The sequence below is a fragment of the Camelina sativa genome, chromosome 12, assembly GCF_000633955.1.
Source record: "Camelina sativa cultivar DH55 chromosome 12, Cs, whole genome shotgun sequence".
NCBI classification, from domain to species: Eukaryota; Viridiplantae; Streptophyta; class Magnoliopsida; order Brassicales; family Brassicaceae; genus Camelina; species Camelina sativa.
Genome location: NC_025696.1, coordinates 4,647,863 through 4,672,287, shown reverse-complemented (window position 1 = coordinate 4,672,287; position 24,425 = coordinate 4,647,863). Strand labels below are relative to the sequence as shown.

Sequence of the window (24,425 nt, the reverse complement as noted above, 5' to 3'; positions counted from 1 at the left end):
ACTACTGTATTTGTTTTGTAGTTTGACAAACGCAAATACCAAACACAAACGGAAGTTATTTTTCCGTTTACAAGTAACAAAAAAAAAAAGCTTAAATTTGGGGCCATGAATGATAGACACATAGAGGGAAACAATGAAAACATAAAAACAATATCTGAATATTATTGAATGATGATCAGACACACGATTCCTGATATTTGAACTGATATGCTTTGTTTACAAGTCCAGTGAAAGCAAAGAAGTCTTGCAAAGTTATCATTGACCTTCTTGAGGACTAATTAATGACAAGAGATACCTAAGACAAATGGCGCCACACTTTGTAGTCGTGGTTGGATGGTATTATGATGACTTCATGTTCGTGTATAATCGTATTCTATTTCTTAATTTACAAAATATTTTCTTTAATTTAAACCGATAAGTATATTTGAAATATGATGGAAATATTTGGTAAATTTCTTTGTCAACTTGTAGTAGTCTTCCATGGTTTTAATCATTCGTTTTATACCATACGAATATGTATTCTTATTTGCTAAAACGTTGCACCTTTCTTGGCCACATACAAGAAACAAGTTTTGGGGTCGTTTTGCTAGAGATTACATATGTTGTGGCAGTCGATTTATTATATTTTTGGTAATTATAAATTATTTTAGTTTTTGTCCAACGGAAACATATCCACTTCTTCTTTCGATCATCATCATCCTCCCTCCGTACATCGCTGCTGATCCATGGAGTCAATTCACTGCAATAGTTTGATAAACCCTAATTTCTCCTTAAACCAGCGTCGTCGGAGAAAAAATCGCGCGGTTCTTGATCGGAGAGATGCTCTATCGCGTAGTCTAGTTTCTATCGACGCCGTGGAGTTGCGGCGGAGCAGGACGTTCTCGGCTGTACGGACTTCTAATTTTACCGTTAGAGCGGCGGCGTCGACTGGTGTTGGCGGCCGGAATTCTACGGACGCTTCGATAATGACAACGGCAATGAGCGGGGTGGATAGGGTTGGGAAATCGAGTTCCGCGCTTGAGCAGCTTGATATCGAGAGAGGCGTTTGCGTTCCCTTCCGAAAGTATTCTCCGGAGACTGTATGATTATTGCTTCTAGTTCGATTTTGCGCAAATAGTTTCAGCCAATTTCATTTGTTTTATCTCTTTTGCAATTTTGTTGAATTCACTTAATTTGAGCTGCTTAGACTTGTTTATCGTCTTGGATTTGATTGGTACTGTCCTTATAAGGATTCTTGAATGGTGTTGTTGTGATCAGGTGAGGAGTAAAGTTCTGGAATCAAGAGGATCAGTGGTCTCTCTTGCTTCAAGGGGTGTGGAGATTGTTTGGACTCTTGGGTTGTATTGGTCTACTTTAATGTATGATTTTATGGTTGGAAGGGATGAGGAAGTTGTCCCCTTCCGTGCTCGTCAGCTTAGGAACCTGTTGTGCAACTTGGGGCCTTCGTTTATTAAAGCTGGTCAGGTATGTTGATCTATGTTATTGTGAGGACTTTTATTGCTTTATCGGGGATTTCGACTTACATATCTTTACATGGGGGTAGGTTTTGGCGAATAGGCCTGATATCATCCGTGAAGACTACATGAACGAGCTCTGCATACTCCAAGATGATGTTCCTCCATTCCCTAACGAGGTAAAAATCTTATCTTTTTTTGAGGGATTTGTAGAGCCAGGTATTTCTCTTGTTATCATGTGCCATCGTGTGGTGAAGCTAAGTGCTGAAGGACTTTGTAGGTTGCTTTCAATATCATCGAGGAAGAGTTAGGCCAACCTCTTGAGGCCCTATTTAGCCAAATTTCTTCACAAACAATAGCGGCTGCAAGCTTGGGCCAAGTTTATCGAGCTACTCTACGTGCCACTGGAGAGGATGTTGCAATCAAGGTTTTTTTTTTTAATTGAAAAAATCTCTTTGGCTGTAGAGTTTATCTTCTTTGAAAGTTGTGATATGTCATACAGGCTTATCAAACTGAAAACTGTTTTAAAGTTTGGGTTTGACATCTATGTTATTATATATACAGGTGCAGCGACCTCAAATAGAGCCCATAATTTACCGGGATCTCTTTCTTTTTCGAACCCTCGCCTCATTCTTAAATGGCTTCAGTATACAGAAACTGGGTTGCAACGCAGAGCTAATAGTTGATGAATTTGGAGAAAAGCTTTTGGAGGAGCTTGACTATACATTGGTATCTCATATAACTGTCAATTTGACTCTATGCTTTTCTTTTGTTTTGATGATCTGAAAAATGAGTCTTTCTATAATCCCGGTTAACCGTAAGTTCTTGCCTACAGGAAGCCAGAAACATTGAAGACTTTCTGGAGAACTTCAAAGATGACCCCACTGTCAAAATTCCTCGAGTATACAAGAATCTTTGTGGTCCACGGGTTTTGGTAATGGAATGGATCGATGGTATTCGGTGCACTGACCCACAGGTAATGACTTTCAAATAGGGGCCAACCATATATATTCCTTTATACCTTTCTAAAAAGTCAAAATACAGTATACTCTGAGTACTGACTTTTACTAATTGTACTCAGGCCATCAAAGATGCGGGTATCGATTTAAATGGATTCTTGACTGTTGGCGTGAGTGCTGCTCTAAGGCAGCTGTTGGAATTTGGATTGTTCCATGGAGATCCACATCCTGGAAATATCTTTGCAATGCAGGATGGGCGTATTGCTTATGTGGACTTTGGTAATGTTGCTGTACTGAGTCAGGTAATTTAAGTTTAATGGTTTCGAGGTATCTAATAACCTTAGTAACTAGCGACTTTGTCATTCACAGTCTAAACAAAATCCTTACTTTTTTTACTCAGCAAAACAAGCAAATTTTGATTGATGCTGTTGTTCATGCGGTTAATGAGGACTATGGGGAGATGGCAAATGATTTCACTAGGCTCGGATTCTTGGCCAAGGAAACCGATGTTTCTCCTATCGTTCCAGCTTTAGAAGCCATCTGGCAGAATTCTGCGGGGAAAGGACTTGCAGATTTCAATTTTCGAAGTGTTACAGGTACTTGATATATTGCTTTCCTCAAACAAATTTGTTTTCTTTACTGAGCACCCCTTTCACATTTGAAGAAACGGTGTCACGTTTTTGTTGCAGGCCAATTCAACAAGCTTGTGTACGACTTCCCTATCCGTATCCCGGAGCGGTTCTCTCTTGTTATTCGTTCTCTGCTTACGCAGGAGGGTATCTGTTTCACGCTGAAGCCTGATTTTAAATTTTTAGAGGTGAAGCCACGATTATTTTTTTGATTTTTCTTTTCAGATTTGATTGAGCTGACATATAAATCCTGAAGTGAGCAGATACTAGCTATTTTTTTCACTCATAGTTCCCTTTCCATACTAAAAGCTAACTTCTGTTATATAGGTTGCTTATCCATATGTAGCAAAACGGCTTTTAACGGATCCAAATCCTGCACTTCGGGAACGCTTGATACAGGTTAAATTGATAATTCTGATTTTGTTTCATATATGATATGTTGAATTGTTATCCGCATCAGCTGAAATCAAAGCGCTTGTTACCACCTGTCAGGTTCTATTCAAAGATGGTGTTTTCCAATGGAAAAGGCTGGAAAACCTTTTATCACTGGCAAAGGAAAACGTCGCCAAAATGAGTAGCAATCCTAATCTACGAGTAGAGCGTATGTAAGTAACCGAGTTTTATATAAGCGTTGCTCCTAAATTCTCACTTGTTAACCCTGTGAAGCTTGAATTCTAAATCCATAGTTTACTCATAAAACTTACAGGGAAAGTAAGCTTGACTTGACAGATACCATTAAGGACGGAGCTCGTCTTTTCCTCCTTGATGAAGGCATCCGCAGGAAACTTATTCTTGCACTCACAGAGGACTCGAAGCTTCACGTAGAAGAGGTTCATACATCAAACATCAGCAGAGTTATATATCTGTAGCATTTATCATCTCCATTGACAATCTAAAGCAGTAAAATTACTTTGGTTCTTGCAGCTTGCGGACGTATACAGATTGGTTGAAGACGAAGTGCATATTCCCACACTCGCCATGGAAGTTGTGCGAGGTAAATTTTTTTCTCCTTTCATCTATCATCCAAATAATGAAGGTTTTTTGCACCAATAATGTCGTATGGATTGGAGAGATAAGACAAGACAATCTCAGATATGCATTGTTAACTTAACAAGACATCATGAAAGCATTTGTTTTTCTCTTGAGATTTTCAACCTCTCATATCACTTGACCGTCGACGTTCTTGATAGACATGGGAATCTTACTTCCAAGTAGTTTTGTATGATTCTGAGAATCTCGTACCTTTTTGTTTTAAATGCAGATTTACCAAATGTATTTCGAGATTTCGTGCTGTCATGGAGCAACTCGGTTTTATCCGACAGATGATATGATGATAGGCTTCTCAATTACATTTTTTGTTGTGGGATCTGTTAAAGAGGAAAGAGGTAATATAGCCAGGGAGAAAACGTAGATTAATAGGGATTAATCTTCGGTGGGATACATGTGATTAAGTAACTTAATACACCACAATACATACATGTAAATGTAATTATATATAAAAAGCACACAGAAACTTCACTTCACACTGTCCTCTCTTTAGGCTTTGACGTTGTCTAATGTAATGTGATATCTAAAGATTTTATGGACGTCATCAAATCAAAGCTGTAGTGTTCTCACACAACACTGTTATGTGCTATGTGCATCGCATACCATGTTATACAATATGCAATCCAATGTCATTATCCGGTTCTGTAATCGGCATGAAAATTACTTATTTGACCCCCAACAAAAAAAAAAGAGGAAAAAATCTAGTGGCGCCAAAATTTCACTTAGATTTAGTTTAGGTTAACAAATTTTCGATTGGCGCCAAAATCCCCAGAAGATGAGGGGAGAAAAAGAAACCTGAGAAGAAGGATTCATCGAACTCAAACAATGCAAGCTAAAATCAATACTTTCTTCAAGCCCTCTTCATCTTCTTCTTCGTCTACTATCGCCGCCTCAGTAACAACATCAGAAGACGCAGACGATGGTTTAACCGTCTGGGAGCAAAATCGGAATGTCATCGTCAATACATACCAGCGCCGATCTGCGATTCCCGATAGGTAAGCAAATCAATCATCTTTTGGGTTTTTAAAGGCAAATCCTTTTGAGATTCTTTGGGTTATCTGTTTAGGGTGCTAATTAATAAAGCGTGTCTCTTAATTTTGGGTATTTAGAAGTGAAGTGCTTAAGAAAGGATCTTCTTCTTCTTCTTCTTCTTCCTCTTGTGCACCTAAGAACCTGAAAAAGAAGCGGAGTTATACCCAATTTTACTTAGAGTTGGGGCAATCCGATTTCCTTCTCAGACATTGCGATGTGTGTGGAGTTAAGTATGCTCCTGGAGATGAATCAGATGAGAAGAACCATCGTGATTTTCACAAGGTTTTTATGAATGGAATCCCTTTTAAGGTTTGGATGCTCTGTCACTGTACTGTTGAAAGACGTATGTTTTCATTGACTATTGTAGAGAGGGTATTTGATTCAAAGTGTTGGGCTTTTTAATTGGTCTCAGGGTTGGCTAAACGAGAAAGCCTTCACAATGCCTTCATTCAACAAGAGCCGCATTGTTATGGTTTCTGAAAATGATTCCCCTGCACACAGAAACAAGGTTCTTTTTTTTATTTTTTCCCATATATTCAACTTGCGCTGTTTATATGTTACTGGGTTCTTCATATTTTGAGGATCTAATGGGTTGCAGGTGCAAGAGGTTGTGAAAATGATGGAGGTTGAGCTAGGTGAGGATTGGATTCTTCACCAACATTGTAAGGTAAATGACCCTGTATCTATCCACGTCTTCTTTACTGACATTTTCAATTAAGTTCCATAGCTCATAAGCCAACTATGATGATCTGATACAAAACTTATTGGGAATACTTGCTTTACTTTTTGCCACATTTAAAGGAGGAAGAATCTTCAACTTTATTGTGATTCTTTCCATTTCTGTGACTAGCACTGGGAATTAACACAAGAAATTTCATTTTGAGAGATAGAAAAGACTTTCTTCGATTTCTTTGATGATCTCATTCAGTAAATTCACTAGAGAGAAGATATAGCCCAACTGTTTTCAATAGCTTCCAATTACTTACTCAGTTGTTTCAAGAACTACCTTGTTATGTGTAGCCTCCAATTACTTACTCAGTTGTTTCAAGAACTACCTTGTTATGTGTAGCCTCCAATTACTTACTCAGTTGTTTCAAGAACTACCTTTTTATGTGTAGCCTCCAATTACTTACTCAGTTGTTTCAAGAACTACCTTTTTATGTGTAGCCTCCAATTACTTACTCAGTTGTTTCAAGAACTACCTTGTTATGTGTAGCCTCCAATTACTTACTCAGTTGTTTCAAGAACTACCTTTTTATGTGTAGCCTCCAATTACTTACTCAGTTGTTTCAAGAACTACCTTTTTATGTGTAGCCTCCAATTACTTACTCAGTTGTTTCAAGAACTACCTTGTTATGTGTAGCCTCCAATTACTTACTCAGTTGTTTCAAGAACTACCTTTTTATGTGTAGCCTCCAATTACTTACTCAGTTGTTTCAAGAACTACCTTGTTATGTGTAGGTTTATCTATTCGTTTCCTCTCAGAGGATCTCTGGATGTCTAGTTGCAGAACCAATTAAAGAAGCATTCAAGCTTATAGCTCCTCCTGATGATGAAAGACAGTTAAAGAAACAGACCTCCTCCTCGCCTTCAACCTCCATCCAGTTTGGAAACGTTGTGCTACAAAGAGAGGTATTAAAAAGATGTCGAGCTTCAGATGATAGAGTAGATAATGGAGCAATTGTATGTGAAGAAGAAGCTAAACCAGCTATCTGTGGAATTAGAGCGATTTGGGTCTCACCTTCTAACAGAAGAAAAGGCATAGCCACACAGTTAATTGATACCACGAGGTAAAGAACTCGAGCCAACCTCGTGAAAACTTTTCTCATTTGTTAATATTCTTAACATGGTGGTGACATTTTTGTTTGTTTTGTATGAAAAAACGCAGGGAAAGCTTTTGCAACAATGGGTGCACGTTGGAGAAATCCCAGTTAGCATTTTCACAACCAAGCTCCATGGGAAGATCTTTTGGCTTTAGTTATTTTGGAACTTCTTCATTCTTAGTTTATAAAGCTCCATAGGAAGATATTCAGAGCCATACTTTTTTTTGTCTGTCACATAACCTTTACATATTATTAATATATATTATCAAGTTGGTAAATATTGGCTCATTACAAACAAGAAGAGCAACACATTCTTTTAGTTTTCGAGAAGGTTTAGAATACCATATACCTGTGATCTGTTTAGAAGACCTCATACCTGTGATATGTTTCTTTGGCTAAAAAGACTGAAGACTTAACAATGTCTTTGTCCAAAAACTCTTTAAGCCGTGGGTACTAAAACCAATCAAACCAAAGATGTTTCCCAATCTGATGATTTTTTAAATCCGTGGGTAACTAGAACCAATCCAACCTAATTGTTATGTTTCTCAGTTTCAGTGTCACTGATGATTTTTATAAGCCTTGGGTAAAATAGCTTTTTTCCCCCCAATCTCAGTCACATAGACTGATGATTCTTTAAGTTTGGGTAAAAGGTATTTTTTTCTCCCAATCAGTCACAGAGACAAGATTTTGAAGTTGTGGGTACTAAAACCACTCCAAAGTGATATGCATCTTTGTCTAAAGACTGAAACAACAAACCAAACATGATCCATGTCTCGAGATTTCAAGCCGTGGGTACCATAAGGGATCAATGTTCGAATCGGTCTCAGACTAGTGATTAAAGCGGTGGGTACCATCTTCCTTCCACCAAAACGACACCTATCCTTTGTTTTTCCCAATTTAGTCTCTGTCTAAGACTGTAATGTATCTTTGTCTAAAGACAGAAACAACAAACCGAACAAGATCCATGTCTAAATATTTCATATTTCAAGCCGTGCGTAACATAAGGGATCAATGTTCGAATTGGTCTTAGTCTAAAGAGTAACGACTAATGTTTAAGGTCGTGGGTATCATATTACTCAGTCACATAGACCGATGATTTTTATAAGCTTTGGGTAAAAGTATTGAGTTTTCTCCCAGTCTCAGTCACAAAGACTGATGATTTTTTCAAGCCACGGGTAAAGGAATTGTATTTATCAATCTCAGACACATAGACTGCTGAATTTTTTCGAGCCATGGGTAAAGGGATCACAGTCACAAAGACTGATGATCTTTTTAAAGCTGTGGTAACCAAAACCAATCCAACCAAAGTGTTCTGATTCTTTTTCTAAAAGACTTCAACATCCAACCAAACATATTAGCCGTTCAGCCCTTGGTACTAAAACAGATCCAACCAGAGTGTATTAGCCGTTCAGCCCTTGCTAGGATGTTGGCTCAAATTATAAGGCTAAGAGCACACTTTCCAGATTTCTCACTTAAGACTATACGTCTAGACAATGCTGGTGAATTTACATCCCAAGCGTTTAATGATTATTGTATGTCCATAGGGTGAGTGTGGAACATCCTGTGGCACATGTCCATACACAAAACGGATTAGCTGAATCCTTCATTAAACGAATACAATTGATAGCTCGGCCATTGCTAATGAGGTCGAAGCTTCCTGTGTCAGCTTGGGGACACGCAGTCTTACATGCAGCAGAACTTATACGCATCAGGCCATCTAGTGAACACAAATATTCACCATCCCAACTATTATCGGGTCAAGAGCCAGACATATCCCATCTCAAAACATTTGGTTATACCGTTTATGTACCTATTGCTCCACCACAGAGAACTAAGATGGGACCTCAAAGGAGGATGGGAATATATGTTGGATATGAGTCTCCCACCATTATAAAGTATCTTGAGCCATTGACAGGAGATTTATTTAAGGCTAGATACGCGGACTGTCAATTCGTTGAGTCCGAATTCCCTATGTTAGGTGGTGAGACTAGCAAGCTGGTCAAGAAATTAACATGGAATCAAACATCCTTAAATTGGCAAGATCCTCGAACTCTAGCATGTAATAAGGAGGTTCAAAAGATTATTCATTTACAAAAGCTAGCTAATCAATTGCCAGATTCCTTTCCTGACCCAAAGAGAGTAACAAAATTGTACATACCAACTTGCAATGCACCAGTACGTATTGATGTTCAGAAGGAAAACAATAATCAAGTTGCTACAGAGTCTAAGGCCCGTTTGAAACGAGGTAGACCATTAGGTTCCAAAGATAAGAACCCTCGAAAATCTAAGAAAGGTGCAAATCAAACCGAGGTTAGGGAAAATGCAGAAAATACAAACATAGCCGCGGAAAAGCCTAAGGAACCAAGTGAGGTTTGGGACGCTGAACCTCAAGGTCCTGAAGGTATTGATAATAATAAGATCTCAATAAACTATATCATGTCTGGAATTCAATGGAAAAAGATGTCGACATTGATGATATATTTGCATACAAGGTAGCATTTGAGATAAATGAGGATCATGAACCCACATCTATATTAGAGTGCACTCAAAGCAAAGATTGGCTAAAATGGAAAGAAGCTATTGATGTGGAGTTAAACTCTTTGAAGAAGAGAAGTGTGTTTGGTCCGATCATAAGGGCAACACCTGAAATTAAACCAGTTGGACATAAGTGGGTCTTTGTAAGGAAGAGAAATGAGAATAATGAAATTGTGAGATATAAAGCACGGCTTGTAGCACAAGGATTCTCTCAAAGACTAGGAATAGATTATGAGGAGACTTACTCCCCTGTGATGGATGCAACGACTTTTAGATATCTAATAAGTCTGGCTGTAAGAGAAAAACTGGATTTGTGGTTAATGGATCTTGTAACTGCATACTTATATGGTCCACTGTATAATGAAATTTATATGAGATTACCAGAGGGTATTGAGCTCAAAGATAAGAGTGGTTCTCGAGAACAGTACTGCATAAGGCTAGACAAATCACTTTATGAACTGAAACAGAGTGGTCGAATGTGGTATAACCGATTAAGTGATTATTTAGCTAGAGAAGGCTATAAGAATGACCCAATCAGTCCATGTATATTCATAAAGAAGTTTGCAAACAAAGGATTTGTGATAATAGCAGTTTATGTGGATGATTTAAACATCCTTGGAACCTCTGGAGAAATTGCCCAAACAGTAGAGTATCTCAAGAAAAAATTTGAAATGAGAGACCTAGGCAAGACAAAATTCTGTTTGGAATTGCAGCTTGAGTACAGAAACAATGGGATCCTTGTGCATCAAAAGGCATATACAGAAAAGGTACTCAAGAGGTTTAATATGGACCAAGCTCACTCATTGACTAGCCCAATGGTTGTGAGAAGTATTGAAGTGAATAAAGATCCATTTGCTCCTAAGAAGGACAATGAAGAAGTTCTTGGTCCAGAAGTGCCTTACCTCAGTGCTATAGGAGCGTTAATGTTCTTGGCTAGCCACACTAGACTAGACATATGTTTTGCCGTGAACCTCGTAGAAAGATATAGCTCTTGTCCGACTATAAGGCACTGGAATGGTATTAAACATGTTCTGCGTTACCTACAAGGAACGACAGAATTTGGTTTATTTTATACTAACTATAACAAAGAAGGTTTAGTTGGTTTTGCTGATGCAGGTTATCTATCCGATCCACACTATGGTAAGTCACAAACAGGTTATGTGTTTACACACGGTGGTACTGCGATCTCATGGCGCTCTATGAAGCAAACTCTTGTGGCCACATCATCAAATCATGCGGAGATCCTAGCAATCCATGAAGCCAGCCGTGAGTGTGTTTGGTTGAGGTCCATGACTCAACATATTCGGACAGATAGTGGCATGATCGATGATAAGGAAGCAACGGTCATATACAAAGATAATACGGCCTGCATCGCACAGCTCAAGGGAGATCGGACGAAGCACATTCTACCAAAGTTCTTCTTCACACATGAACTACAAAAGGCCGGAGAAGTTCAAGTGGCTCAAGTTCAATCATGCGACAACTCAGCCGATCTCTTCACCAAATCACTACCGACTACTATATTCAAGAAGCTCACGCATCAAATCGGAATGCGGAGGCTTAAGGACTTAGAGTGATGCTTGGAACCGGGGGAGCAATGTGTGCTGTATTCTTTTTCTTTCACCAAGGTTTTGTCCCAATGGATTTTCCTGGTAAAGTTTTAATGAGGCAGCATCTCCAAGCACATTGCATTGATCCCTTAGCATCGGCACGGTCATATCGTCCAAGGGGGAGTGTTGTAAAACACTTAGTGGACTCCATCGACCGGCCCGTATACTGTCCGTGTTATGTGGCTCGGCCACAAAGGCCCATCGGTCTATTGTCTTAGTCTATTGTCGGTTTAATACAAACACTATATATATGTAACCTCATTCAATTGTTTATAATAAGAATAAGAGATTTCATTACCTAAACTCTAAACCGTTTTCCTAATTTCCTTTCTTCGTTTTAAACATCAAATAGGTTTTCGTTTGTTTTCATTTATTAAAGCGGCCTTAAGGCCCAATTAAGTTAATGGGCCGATTGAGATTACATTGCACATAGTTTTTTTTCTAGCTTTTGTTTGCTTCTGCGAATTTTTAGCAAAAGGTCAAATACATAATTTACAATTTTTAATCCTAGATAAAACAAAAGTTCCACTAGTAGTCCCAATCGAATTGCCACAAGCTAATTATTATTCTAACGAGTTTAATATAAAATGGAAAAGAAAAGTTTTGTTCAAGTTCGAGTAGTTTGATTTGATCTAATCAATGTCATACAGTAATTTGAAAACTTACTATTTCAAAATATGAGCCTTATATATATTTTTCATTATGTTATTTTATAAACTTCAAAGTGTAAAGAAATGAAAAAGCCTCTAATTATATTAATATTAAATACTAGTTCTAATAAGCCCTTAATTTAATGTAATGTAATGAAAAGGTGAACAAAAAAAAAATGGTTTATGGGGATTGATTAAGAGAGAGAGAGAGAGAGAAGAGAGAGAGGCTTTCGTCTACACAACTGCTGCGAGAGAAGAGATACACTATCCCCACAAGCAAACCCTCTTCTTCATCATCATCATCATCACCATCAACATCTTCTCTCAGGTCAGCTTTCCCTTTGATTTCTCCTTCTTCGATTTCGCTATGCTTACTGTTTCAGATCCGTTTTTTTCTAATTTCCCCCCTTAGGGTTCTTCTTCTTCTGCCCTCTCTCATAGTTTTTTTTTTTAGATTATGCGATCGGGTTTCCTGGAATTTTGTTTCAGTTTTTGAATCCGTTTCTCTCTTTTTGTTTTTTGTTTTTGTGGTGTTCTTCTTCGTGTTTTCACCAAGGAACTGAAATCGTATTTCACCGAATTTGGTTTCTGAGAAAGCCTCTATTATCTCGAATTGTCTTCCTATTTGCAGATTTGTGATTTTGGATGTTTGATCAGTCTCGTTTTACATTGCATGTGCAGCAGGCTACATCAAGTAACTGATTCCACCATGATATGATTTATGGGACTCAGATTCTGATAACTTTCACTTCTTCCTGATAAGTTGGAATCAAACTGTTTCATTTGCGGATCGTAATCTTAGTGAGAATTTAAAAAAAGTTTGGAACTTTTATTTATGATGGCTCTGGAACATGTTTGTGAAAACCGGCTTCAAGCAAAGAAGACCTTCTCTAGCATCCAAGAGCTTGAGTTGACTATCAATTTGGATGATTTGACTTGTCCCATTTGTTTAGATTTCCCTCACAACGGTGTCCTTCTCCAGTGCTCTTCTTTCGGAAACGGTTGCCGTGCTTTTGTCTGCAACACTGATCACCTTCACTCCAACTGTTTGGATCGTTTCATTAGCGCCTGTGGTACTGCTGAATCACCTCCTCCTCCACCTTCACCACCTCCTGATGAGCCTCGTTCCAAGGTTTTAGAAGAGAGTTGCAAACCTGTGTGTCCTCTCTGTAGAGGTGAAGTTACTGGCTGGCTTGTTGTTGAAGAAGCTCGTCTCCTTCTTGATGAGAAGAAACGTTGCTGTGAGGAAGAACGTTGCAGGTTTATGGGTACTTACTTGGAGCTTCGCAAACATGCTCTCTCTGAGCATCCTGATTCTCGCCCTTCTGAAATTGATCCTGCACGAAAGCTTGACTGGGAAAATTTTCAGCAGTCTTCTGAAATTATCGACGTGTTGAGCACAATTCACTCTGAAGTTCCAAGAGGAGTGGTTTTAGGGGACTATGTGATCGAATACGGAGATGATGACACGGGAGATGAGTTTGAAGATGTTCCTAACAATGAAGGAAACTGGTGGACCTCTTGTATTCTCTATCAGATGTTTGACAATATAAGGAATGCCAGGAATCGAAGAAGATCAAGAATGAGTGAGAGCAGGAGAGGGAGCCGCCGCTCTAGTTATGATAACTCCAACTCTGATGACAGCTCTGTAGCATCCATAGAGTTCCCTGAGTATAGAGTAGATGAGATCGATGACGAGTTCATCAGCACCAGTGGAGCTAACAGAAGTAGCTCTATCCACCAAAGGTCAGAATCATCTATTGCTTTACACCANTTAATATGGACCAAGCTCACTCATTGACTAGCCCAATGGTTGTGAGAAGTATTGAAGTGAATAAAGATCCATTTGCTCCTAAGAAGGACAATGAAGAAGTTCTTGGTCCAGAAGTGCCTTACCTCAGTGCTATAGGAGCGTTAATGTTCTTGGCTAGCCACACTAGACTAGACATATGTTTTGCCGTGAACCTCGTAGAAAGATATAGCTCTTGTCCGACTATAAGGCACTGGAATGGTATTAAACATGTTCTGCGTTACCTACAAGGAACGACAGAATTTGGTTTATTTTATACTAACTATAACAAAGAAGGTTTAGTTGGTTTTGCTGATGCAGGTTATCTATCCGATCCACACTATGGTAAGTCACAAACAGGTTATGTGTTTACACACGGTGGTACTGCGATCTCATGGCGCTCTATGAAGCAAACTCTTGTGGCCACATCATCAAATCATGCGGAGATCCTAGCAATCCATGAAGCCAGCCGTGAGTGTGTTTGGTTGAGGTCCATGACTCAACATATTCGGACAGATAGTGGCATGATCGATGATAAGGAAGCAACGGTCATATACAAAGATAATACGGCCTGCATCGCACAGCTCAAGGGAGATCGGACGAAGCACATTCTACCAAAGTTCTTCTTCACACATGAACTACAAAAGGCCGGAGAAGTTCAAGTGGCTCAAGTTCAATCATGCGACAACTCAGCCGATCTCTTCACCAAATCACTACCGACTACTATATTCAAGAAGCTCACGCATCAAATCGGAATGCGGAGGCTTAAGGACTTAGAGTGATGCTTGGAACCGGGGGAGCAATGTGTGCTGTATTCTTTTTCTTTCACCAAGGTTTTGTCCCAATGGATTTTCCTGGTAAAGTTTTAATGAGGCAGCATCTCCAAGCACATTGCATTGATCCCTTAGCATCGGCACGGTCATATCGTCCAAGGGGGAGTGTTGTAAAACACTTAGTGGACTCCATCGACCGGCCCGTATACTGTCCGTGTTATGTGGCTCGGCCACAAAGGCCCATCGGTCTATTGTCTTAGTCTATTGTCGGTTTAATACAAACACTATATATATGTAACCTCATTCAATTGTTTATAATAAGAATAAGAGATTTCATTACCTAAACTCTAAACCGTTTTCCTAATTTCCTTTCTTCGTTTTAAACATCAAATAGGTTTTCGTTTGTTTTCATTTATTAAAGCGGCCTTAAGGCCCAATTAAGTTAATGGGCCGATTGAGATTACATTGCACATAGTTTTTTTTCTAGCTTTTGTTTGCTTCTGCGAATTTTTAGCAAAAGGTCAAATACATAATTTACAATTTTTAATCCTAGATAAAACAAAAGTTCCACTAGTAGTCCCAATCGAATTGCCACAAGCTAATTATTATTCTAACGAGTTTAATATAAAATGGAAAAGAAAAGTTTTGTTCAAGTTCGAGTAGTTTGATTTGATCTAATCAATGTCATACAGTAATTTGAAAACTTACTATTTCAAAATATGAGCCTTATATATATTTTTCATTATGTTATTTTATAAACTTCAAAGTGTAAAGAAATGAAAAAGCCTCTAATTATATTAATATTAAATACTAGTTCTAATAAGCCCTTAATTTAATGTAATGTAATGAAAAGGTGAACAAAAAAAAAATGGTTTATGGGGATTGATTAAGAGAGAGAGAGAGAGAGAAGAGAGAGAGGCTTTCGTCTACACAACTGCTGCGAGAGAAGAGATACACTATCCCCACAAGCAAACCCTCTTCTTCATCATCATCATCATCACCATCAACATCTTCTCTCAGGTCAGCTTTCCCTTTGATTTCTCCTTCTTCGATTTCGCTATGCTTACTGTTTCAGATCCGTTTTTTTCTAATTTCCCCCCTTAGGGTTCTTCTTCTTCTGCCCTCTCTCATAGTTTTTTTTTTTAGATTATGCGATCGGGTTTCCTGGAATTTTGTTTCAGTTTTTGAATCCGTTTCTCTCTTTTTGTTTTTTGTTTTTGTGGTGTTCTTCTTCGTGTTTTCACCAAGGAACTGAAATCGTATTTCACCGAATTTGGTTTCTGAGAAAGCCTCTATTATCTCGAATTGTCTTCCTATTTGCAGATTTGTGATTTTGGATGTTTGATCAGTCTCGTTTTACATTGCATGTGCAGCAGGCTACATCAAGTAACTGATTCCACCATGATATGATTTATGGGACTCAGATTCTGATAACTTTCACTTCTTCCTGATAAGTTGGAATCAAACTGTTTCATTTGCGGATCGTAATCTTAGTGAGAATTTAAAAAAAGTTTGGAACTTTTATTTATGATGGCTCTGGAACATGTTTGTGAAAACCGGCTTCAAGCAAAGAAGACCTTCTCTAGCATCCAAGAGCTTGAGTTGACTATCAATTTGGATGATTTGACTTGTCCCATTTGTTTAGATTTCCCTCACAACGGTGTCCTTCTCCAGTGCTCTTCTTTCGGAAACGGTTGCCGTGCTTTTGTCTGCAACACTGATCACCTTCACTCCAACTGTTTGGATCGTTTCATTAGCGCCTGTGGTACTGCTGAATCACCTCCTCCTCCACCTTCACCACCTCCTGATGAGCCTCGTTCCAAGGTTTTAGAAGAGAGTTGCAAACCTGTGTGTCCTCTCTGTAGAGGTGAAGTTACTGGCTGGCTTGTTGTTGAAGAAGCTCGTCTCCTTCTTGATGAGAAGAAACGTTGCTGTGAGGAAGAACGTTGCAGGTTTATGGGTACTTACTTGGAGCTTCGCAAACATGCTCTCTCTGAGCATCCTGATTCTCGCCCTTCTGAAATTGATCCTGCACGAAAGCTTGACTGGGAAAATTTTCAGCAGTCTTCTGAAATTATCGACGTGTTGAGCACAATTCACTCTGAAGTTCCAAGAGGAGTGGTTTTAGGGGACTATGTGATCGAATACGGAGATGATGACACGGGAGATGAGTTTGAAGATGTTCCTAACAATGAAGGAAACTGGTGGACCTCTTGTATTCTCTATCAGATGTTTGACAATATAAGGAATGCCAGGAATCGAAGAAGATCAAGAATGAGTGAGAGCAGGAGAGGGAGCCGCCGCTCTAGTTATGATAACTCCAACTCTGATGACAGCTCTGTAGCATCCATAGAGTTCCCTGAGTATAGAGTAGATGAGATCGATGACGAGTTCATCAGCACCAGTGGAGCTAACAGAAGTAGCTCTATCCACCAAAGGTCAGAATCATCTATTGCTTTACACCACTATTTTGGTATCATTGCAGCTGCAGAGATATATACATTCTTATGATATTAGAGGCTTTTACCAGAGAGCCAGGTTAATAGGCACCTTATGAATTGAATGATTTATGAATTGAATGATGATGAATTAGCTTAGCAGGTCCTATTGTTGTGATTATCTCTGGCATATTAGTAGCTTTCTTGTGCTATATATGTGATAGTTAATTAAGAGACATTGCTTAATGCCCTTACTCTCTCCGATTTACAGTTCGAGAAGGCGTCGAACCCGCTTCTATGAAAATTAGGTATCAACTTTTCTGTTTCCTTTGCTTTCGGTTCTACATCTTCTTGTCAATGTCTTATGTTTCTTTACCAACTTTCTCTGTCAGATGGAAACTGAAGCGAAACAAATGACGCAGACAAGCCTATTCGTAGCCAGCGTTCTTGGTTTTGGAACTCTCTCTTCTTTTTCTTTCTACAGATAAATTTTATTGTAGGTTTGTTTTGTGACATTTACTCGCAGTCGCAGCCTTTTGTACAAAAAGAAAACAAAAAGCCTTTTTTTGAATATTTTAGTACCCTTCGTCTTCTTTGTTTTACATGCATCTTTGAACAATGTAGATATTGAGAGACGTAAATCAAAAAAGTCGACGTTCGTGCAGCAATTGTAACATTTATACTATTTCTGTGAACACATTTTGTTTAGAACTTACTCTTATTACCAAGTAGAAACACACAACTTGGTCAAAGTACATGGAATCATCATACAATCCAGCGCTAGAGAATGAGTATGACAAACTCAGAACTAATAGGGGACGTTATTGGGCAAGTTTCTTATGACATTACTCTTCACTCCGATCTTTGTACGCGTCGTCTCACCTCTCTGGCTCATCTCCTTGCGCACTTTCATCCTCAATGTCTCCTCTTTTGTTGGTACTGTCTTTAGACCCAGGCTCTTGTACCTGAGAATTTACAATTTGTGGGAATAACCTTAGTCAGGTTAACTAGCTGATTATCTAGTTTAATAGGTTCGGAGGAGAAAAAAACCTTGAAGATATTGAGGCAACTATCTGGTTGCTGTTTTGAGAAGTTGGGGGTGGCTTCTGTCTGTAGTAACGCATGAATTCACGAGACCCGAGAGTTTTAGACGTTGTTGCATTCTCAGATTTCTCTGTGATCACGAGCTCAGAACCACCAACAAGTTCTACAGTGTTGTCTGTTTCACCAGATACAGTAATCTGCTTTCCAACTTCATCAACATAGCTGCTCAATTTATAATTTCCAAAGGAAGGTGCATATTAAGATTTAAGATAAAAAGAAGAACAGAGGTAAAAGCAAGATTAATCACAGAGATAGAAGAGAGTTAAAACCTGCTGCTGTAGTCATAGAACTCTTCCAGTTCAGCATCTTCATCATCATCACCATCACCATAATGCAATTTGCAATGACTCTTTGCTTCCATATGCTTCCTTACAGCTTCTAAGCTGCTGAATGGACGGCACAGCTCATTGCAGTACAGACACATGAAGTCTCTCTTGACCTGAATGATGAGCCATGTATGTTTAAGTAAACAGGAGCATTCAAAGCTTCACAACAATCAACACTGAATGGTAAACTGATGAGTACGCCAAACCTTAAGACCAAGGTAGGTGAGAAGCCCTTCAGGATCCTTAAGAAACTCAACATCAGGAATGAAGAAACCATGATGCTTATGCATGTGAACCATACAGCTCTCTAAGGTCTTGTGTTTTTTGTCACACATCAAACAAGAGGTAGGATCCAGCTCGTACTTATCTGCATCATCATCATCCATATCTTCAGCAGATCCTGAGTCATTATTAACATTCAACTTAGACAAAGAATCAGAAGCTTCATCAGCAGCAGCCAACTCCTCATCTGAATCAACCTCCACCCATTCAGCGTCACTATCATCATCATCAATGGAACCCCTGTGTTGAACACGGCGAGGAAGCGGCCTGATAATGGCTACATCCTCCTCACCGTTGGTTGTTGTCCCTTGTGAAACCCGCAAAACATGGCTCCGTGACTGAAGATGCTGCTCATGAGCCTTGGAACTCCTGTAACCTTTACCACAGATTGCGCAACTATAAAGCATAGGTGCTTCATTAGATTTGTTTTTCTCGAGAGCAAGAGCAGATTGTCTAGCCTCAAACAAAGCTTCTGTAACTCCAGGAACTCCAGCCACCTAACCAAGAACAATCAAATTCGTATAGGTAACCACCAAATCTATCAAGCTTCAAAACAATCGTACAAGCAAAGACACACATCAAAAAATTCAAGAATCTACAAACCATTTCTCAGAAACTTTCATCTCATCGACGCAATACTAATCCCGAGATACGAATCGTGTTGAGTTCTAATTCGATTTCAGATAAAAAAAGAAGAGATATAGATACCTTGCGCTTGAGATTGTAGCGGTGCCAATCAGACTTGTAATGAAGGTTTCGCTCTTCTTCGCCGTCGAACTCCATGTTACATCCGTTACATGTTAAACCCGGCATCTCTCTCTCTCTAATGTAATCTCAATCTCAATATCAATCTCAATCTCGATCTCGATCGATTCAAGAAATGTAAATCAGAAAAAATCTTGTTCGATGGATAAGGATCGTTTATATGTAAAGTGACGACGGCTCTTCGATTGTTTCTCTTTCTCTAACAAAAGAGCGTCGATTGATTGATTGATTGCCATTGAAATGAAGACGAAGGCGCCGATTTTTAGATCCGACCCGATCTAAATAAAGCCCATTTTTACTTTTATTGGGCCATTAATATTTTTCTTTTCTATCGCAAGTGGCCCATTAATTAAACTTGTAACATGGATTACACTTGTGATTAAAAACAATTTAGGGTATTTCTCTCTTCTGTTTTTTTAAAAAAAATTTAACTTGAATTAGTTATTTCTTTCTTTCAAATATAGTATCTAAAAATCACCAGAGTATATATTTATTTACTTTAGAACAAACTATAACTTTTTCTGAAAAGGAAAAAAAAATATCACAGAGTATATAGACACACGATTTTATTGTAATAAAAGTTACAAAAACTTTCTGATGTGAAATCTGAATGTTTTGGTTTTTTGCCTAATTTTATTTTAATGGAAGCAAAATTTAACCGCAACCCTGTAATTTAGGGAAAACTACCCCTTTGACCCCCAATTAATTTTTTTAAAAAATCAATGTTTAAAATAAATAAATAAATAAAAACAAGAAGACGACAAAAAACGAGAAATTACCTATCTTTCCTCAACACTTAGATTATTTTTCTCTTCAACGAACTTCTCTTCTCCGTCCTCTTCTTCTCTCTCTTTCACCATGGATTCCGTCTCCGGTTACGCCGGAACACGTCAGCCTCGATCCGGTGGCAAAATTGTTCGACCACGACGCACCGCCGTCGTCAGGACTCCGTATGACCGCCCTGTTCCGAGATCCCGAGATCCTCCTCAGCAAAACCCTAGTTGGATCTCTAGGCTCGTTTACAAACCCGCCAGCGTAATTGCTTCCGGCGCCGGTAAATTCATTTCTTCTGTCGTCTTCTCCGAATCTTCTTCATCTTCCTCGGAGGATGATGACTCATCTTCAGGTATGTACAATTAATTTGGGTTTATATAGGATAAATTTGAGAATTTTGTTTTTTTTTTTTTTTTTGGTTTATAGTTTGGTTGAATCCGAAACCTACCGTTTGAATTTGAAATGTGAATTGGATTTTAAAGCTTTCCCATTTTCTCTCTCCATTAATATGTGGGACTTATAGCAGTTAAGCATTGGTGAAGTACTATTTAGTTAGGTTACTTCTAAAAGCTATAAACTTCATACTAATTGATTCAATTGAGTTCGACCCGTTCTCTTTCTTGGTTTGCATATAATGTTGTACGTCTGGGATTGCTAAGAACCGGTCAGCTTTGTGTTTTATTCTTTTAAAGTATGGATTTTTATATGTTCTTTGACTTGTTTGCAGATATTGATGGTGATGAGGATGTTGAGAAGAACATTACTAATTTTACTGAAGAGGTACTACTACTAACCACCTTATTCGTTTTGGTGATTACTATGCCATTGTAGATTTATGATTTTTTTGTTTCAATTCATTGTTCTTACTATAGATTCTACTTCATTGCCGCGGTCGATTTTGGTGTTGCTGAATATATTTTTAATGGTTTCTTCGCTAGTTTTTTACTGAGACTACCTTTTCGCATTTTGAAGTATGCCTATGAGTTGCATTTTGATACTAATTTTGTTGAAGTAAAGTTCGTGAAGCTGACACCTTTTCAACTGAGTATTTTGATGGAAACATGATTTCAGTGTATGTGGAGTGAGTCTAATGTCTGCTTGTGTGAATAGGACCTTGTGAATGCCCAGCAACCAACTATCCAACCACTTAGTTCTAAGCGTGTAATTGAGCAGCTTCTCATGCAAGAAACATTCGCAAGGTATTTGTCAGTGTCTGGCTTTCTAGACATCATAAGCAGCAGCATCGTCTGCTTGTCTTATTATCTACATCTCTTAGACATCATAAAAGAGCTTTTGTGATAATTGTTTAGCTACCAAATCTAAGCTGATCTTGTATCCTACTAAGTCATGGATGTGTATATTGTTTCAGGGAAGAGGGTGATAAATTGATAGATATCATCAATTCTAGGGTCGTAGATCATCCCAGTTTTCCCCCTGCTGTCGGGGGGAGGAATAATGACAATGGAATGACAAGTGGTATGTAACTGATGTTAGACTGTGCAAGCAGACAGGATCAGTTTATGTGATAACCTCTTTTCTGTTTTATTTCTAGACGTGAATGTGGGTGAAATGTCCAATACAGCTGTTATGGAAGCAAAAAAATGGTTGGAGGAGAAGAAATCAGGATCAAGTTCAAAGTATAAGGTAAGTTCGGGAAACTCGCTTCTTAAATGTCCCATATTGCTGCAGGTTGCAAGTATGTCCTTGTTTGTGATATCTCGTCTTATGATATACATAATACTAGGAGGCAACTTCTGTTTTTGTAATTTGATTGTTCTATGCTACTCCATCTGACCAGCAACGTAGAGCTCTCTTGCAAAAGTTGGTTGTTCAGTATTTTGAGTACGGAAAAAGAGGGGAGCTTTTGATTTTTAGGACCATTTGGTGACATTAATCCTGAAATTTCCTGATTAGAGATTACCTTTTTGTCCGCTTAAAATGCAAGAGAGCATGTGCTCACAAGAATCTGATCAACTTCTGATAGCTTCTCTTCGCAGTTTTCCGTTTTCTTTTTTTTTTGGGTCAACAGTATTCCGCCATTTGTGTTTCTTTTCCATAGTGCTATTAAATGATCATTAGTTTAAACTCCAGGCAACTGAAGATGGTGCTGGATCGCCTGTGGATGTGGCCAAGTCATATATGCGAGCTCGTCTGCCTTGGGGATCTCCGGCTGCGAACAATTCAGAGTTTCGATCACCATCATCAGCAGGAAGGCAAAGGACTCCTTTTCCTTATAGTGCTGGAAGCTTTTCGTCGTCCAAGGTTAGAACTTTAAGTTTTCCAATATATACCCTGCAGTGCGTACTTTCCTTATGGTCAAATGTTGATTGAAAGTCTGAAGTTGTTACACCTTACTTTATGAGATAAAAATCTTTAATTTCTATTGATTTTGTTAGTCAATCACGGGGCATTTGTAGGACACTACTAACTACTTTCAGCTTTTTCCAAAAGCAAAGTTGCATACCATTATGTTCTTCTAATGGCTTTTCAAATTTACCCATATTCATTATGAGTTCTGACATTTGGTACCAAAATGCAGCTGAAAAGGAAATCCGGTTCCAATCAGTCATGGAATATTCAAGATGAAATTCGCAAAGTCAGAGCTAAAGCAACAGAGGAAATGCTTAAAAGTCCCAGTAGTGCAGCCTCTTTGGAACCTAAACACAGGCCATATGTTTTAGCGACTGATTTACTCAAAGGAAATGATGCGTCTTTGAATGCCGATGGTGCTGTTCAAGGTGTTTTTCCATCTCGTTGTTCACATGTGGAAGAAGTTTTTTAGTAATAGACATGAGATGAAGCTGAAATTATTTTCCGTTCTGGTTACATGTGTAACTCTTTTTTTTTTGTTCTTTCAGTTCTACAGAGTAAACAAACCGGGGTTTTACCAAATTTAGGCATACCTACCTCTGAACAAAATCAGGTATCAAGCACTCTTTACACTATGTGTCTCTATACCAAGAAGAAACTTGTCTGATCTGTTTTTGTTTTTTCCCTTCTGTGTTTTGGTTGAGTGAAGACTACGGGATCTAATCAAGGCGTTGAAGAAGCAGGAGTTTTACACAGTAGATCTCGTTAGTTTCTCTCTTAATTTGTTCTTTGTATTCACTCTCTCATCTTCGACTTTGTTACTCTGTCTCATGGGTTTAATGTTTTCTGCCTAGATGGAGTTGGTTTGGATGAGACATTTATCTCCACACAAGGAATCAAGCCATCTAAAAATACGAATACCGCTTTTCAAAGGTTCTTGTTACCATGCTTATCCTGCCAACTCAGTTACTCAGATTGTACCTTGTTTCTTCTTGACATACCCATTTTTAAGTATATCAAAATTCTTAAATTTCTCAACTATATTCGACAGTGGAACCGACGTAGATGACTTGAATGCTCAAGATGGCGATTTTATCCAACGTAGAGCAACTATCGGAGACACCACAAATGGTATACATTGGATTTCTACATTCCTTTGCTTTTGGATGATATTTAATTGGGTTCTCCTACTTTACTTGCACGCCTATTACTGCAGCTGTCTTGGCTCTTGGGGCAACTTTGGATTCAACGGGGAACTTTTGCATCCCAAAAGATGTGTTTGAAACATCAAAAGAAGCTGATGATAAAGGCGCATCACGTGCTGCTTCTAACGGTTTTCCATCTTCATCACCTAGGTGAAAATCGGGCTCCTTTTGTATAGCTAGTTTGACGTTTGATGACATTATTTCCTACTAAGCAAAGCCTTGGTTTTTCAGTTTAGTGGCTATGGAAGGTCAACCAAAACCCAAACCACCAGAAGAAACCGAGGCTTCTCAGCCTGTATCTGAAGTTCATGGTGATGACATGACAGTAGGGAATGGCTCAGATGGTGCGATTAACAATGAAAACGATGACAGCGAATCAAGTGCCTCACATAACAGTTCAAGCACGCACGAAGAAGAGTGGCTCCCAGGAGACCAGTCTCTACCAAACTCAAACTCGGCAAGTAGCAGTCCGGGTACAACCAAGGTCTTGGCATACAGCAGAAGAGGAAGAGGCCGTGGTAGAGGAAGAGGTCGAGGAGGTCGAGGCAAAGGACGGGCCAAAACAACTCTGTAAGATGAGCTGTACACAACACAACCGAATGCAATAGGAGAGTATTATGAGGTAGGATTATGTGACATCTCTTTTAGATTTGAAATCCCACTCTGTTTGTCACGTGATTATCTTTTAGGTTTTATTGTAGTATTTGAGTTAGGAGGATTTGTCTTACTCACGTTTATGTGGTATTATTGTGTCTCTCTGTTTTATTATGTTTTTCTTCATGTGTCTGATACTCCAATGTCTATGTTGTAAGTTTGAAGCTTGGTTTCATTCCAGCTGACGAAGCTTTGTAGTTTGCAGTTTCCAAATTGAACTCTTTTCTCTTTGTTCAGTGCCAAATTTGAAAGTTTTTACTTGACCA

General features: G+C 38.7%; 5 protein-coding genes across 8 annotated transcripts; 4 read left to right on the top strand and 1 right to left on the bottom strand.

The window, feature by feature from the left end:
* LOC104730152 (uncharacterized aarF domain-containing protein kinase At4g31390, chloroplastic) lies at positions 618-4,565 on the top strand. Its single transcript, XM_010449261.2, has 14 exons — positions 618-1,079; positions 1,258-1,464; positions 1,544-1,633; positions 1,735-1,881; positions 2,019-2,183; positions 2,290-2,430; positions 2,536-2,715; positions 2,814-3,009; positions 3,103-3,230; positions 3,370-3,441; positions 3,535-3,647; positions 3,749-3,872; positions 3,967-4,036; positions 4,304-4,565. Exons 1-14 carry the CDS (start codon positions 726-728, stop codon positions 4,366-4,368), a joined length of 2,052 nt encoding a protein of 683 aa, XP_010447563.1. The 5' UTR covers positions 618-725; the 3' UTR covers positions 4,369-4,565.
* On the top strand, positions 4,723-7,222 carry LOC104730150 (protein CHROMOSOME TRANSMISSION FIDELITY 7-like). The gene is made up of 6 exons (XM_010449260.1): positions 4,723-5,084; positions 5,199-5,430; positions 5,534-5,629; positions 5,720-5,788; positions 6,583-6,911; positions 7,010-7,222. Exons 1-6 carry the CDS (start codon positions 4,915-4,917, stop codon positions 7,140-7,142), a joined length of 1,029 nt encoding a protein of 342 aa, XP_010447562.1. The 5' UTR covers positions 4,723-4,914; the 3' UTR covers positions 7,143-7,222.
* Positions 11,903-17,403, top strand: LOC104730148. 4 transcript variants are annotated; one of them, XM_010449258.2, is made up of 4 exons: positions 11,903-12,067; positions 12,421-13,485; positions 17,011-17,047; positions 17,132-17,403. In XM_010449258.2, the coding sequence occupies exons 2-3, from the start codon at positions 12,575-12,577 to the stop codon at positions 17,045-17,047; spliced, it is 948 nt and encodes a 315-aa protein (XP_010447560.1). In that variant the 5' UTR covers positions 11,903-12,067; positions 12,421-12,574; the 3' UTR covers positions 17,132-17,403. The 4 variants fall into 4 exon arrangements, with proteins under 4 accessions (XP_010447560.1, XP_010447558.1, XP_010447559.1 ...); XM_010449256.2 differs by having other exon boundaries at positions 11,904-12,067; positions 12,424-13,485; XM_010449257.2 differs by lacking the exons at positions 11,903-12,067; positions 12,421-13,485 and adding exons at positions 15,158-15,321; positions 15,675-16,739.
* Positions 17,400-19,452, bottom strand: LOC104730149 (cytoplasmic 60S subunit biogenesis factor REI1 homolog 1-like). The gene is made up of 5 exons (XM_010449259.2): positions 19,160-19,452; positions 18,376-18,948; positions 18,113-18,282; positions 17,790-18,005; positions 17,400-17,704 (listed from the first exon to the last, which is right to left on the bottom strand). The coding sequence occupies exons 1-5, from the start codon at positions 19,262-19,264 to the stop codon at positions 17,548-17,550; spliced, it is 1,221 nt and encodes a 406-aa protein (XP_010447561.1). The 5' UTR covers positions 19,265-19,452; the 3' UTR covers positions 17,400-17,547.
* Positions 20,008-24,395, top strand: LOC104730147 (protein KAKU4-like). The gene is made up of 13 exons (XM_010449254.2): positions 20,008-20,342; positions 20,718-20,770; positions 21,101-21,189; positions 21,360-21,466; positions 21,543-21,634; positions 22,082-22,252; positions 22,530-22,728; positions 22,849-22,913; positions 23,010-23,064; positions 23,155-23,233; positions 23,352-23,431; positions 23,517-23,655; positions 23,737-24,395. Exons 1-13 carry the CDS (start codon positions 20,075-20,077, stop codon positions 24,077-24,079), a joined length of 1,740 nt encoding a protein of 579 aa, XP_010447556.1. The 5' UTR covers positions 20,008-20,074; the 3' UTR covers positions 24,080-24,395.

Coding starts and splice junctions, on each gene's coding strand:
- LOC104730148 (XM_010449258.2), top strand. CDS start 12,575: ATGATGGCTCTGGAACATGTTTGTGAAAACCGGCTTCAAGCAAAGAAG. Junction 13,486..17,010: donor AGTAGCTCTATCCACCAAAG/GTCAGAATCATC, acceptor TCCGATTTACAG/TTCGAGAAGGCGTCGAACCC.
- LOC104730150 (XM_010449260.1), top strand. CDS start 4,915: ATGCAAGCTAAAATCAATACTTTCTTCAAGCCCTCTTCATCTTCTTCT. Junction 5,431..5,533: donor TGAATGGAATCCCTTTTAAG/GTTTGGATGCTC, acceptor AATTGGTCTCAG/GGTTGGCTAAACGAGAAAGC. Junction 5,789..6,582: donor TTCTTCACCAACATTGTAAG/GTAAATGACCCT, acceptor TGTTATGTGTAG/GTTTATCTATTCGTTTCCTC.
- LOC104730147 (XM_010449254.2), top strand. CDS start 20,075: ATGGATTCCGTCTCCGGTTACGCCGGAACACGTCAGCCTCGATCCGGT. Junction 20,343..20,717: donor GGATGATGACTCATCTTCAG/GTATGTACAATT, acceptor ACTTGTTTGCAG/ATATTGATGGTGATGAGGAT. Junction 21,635..22,081: donor GATCAAGTTCAAAGTATAAG/GTAAGTTCGGGA, acceptor TTTAAACTCCAG/GCAACTGAAGATGGTGCTGG.
- LOC104730152 (XM_010449261.2), top strand. CDS start 726: ATGGAGTCAATTCACTGCAATAGTTTGATAAACCCTAATTTCTCCTTA. Junction 1,080..1,257: donor GAAAGTATTCTCCGGAGACT/GTATGATTATTG, acceptor TGTTGTGATCAG/GTGAGGAGTAAAGTTCTGGA. Junction 3,231..3,369: donor CTGATTTTAAATTTTTAGAG/GTGAAGCCACGA, acceptor TCTGTTATATAG/GTTGCTTATCCATATGTAGC.
- LOC104730149 (XM_010449259.2), bottom strand. CDS start 19,264: ATGCCGGGTTTAACATGTAACGGATGTAACATGGAGTTCGACGGCGAA. Junction 18,949..19,159: donor GCTACAATCTCAAGCGCAAG/GTATCTATATCT, acceptor GTTCTTGGTTAG/GTGGCTGGAGTTCCTGGAGT. Junction 18,006..18,112: donor TTCTATGACTACAGCAGCAG/GTTTTAACTCTC, acceptor TAAATTGAGCAG/CTATGTTGATGAAGTTGGAA.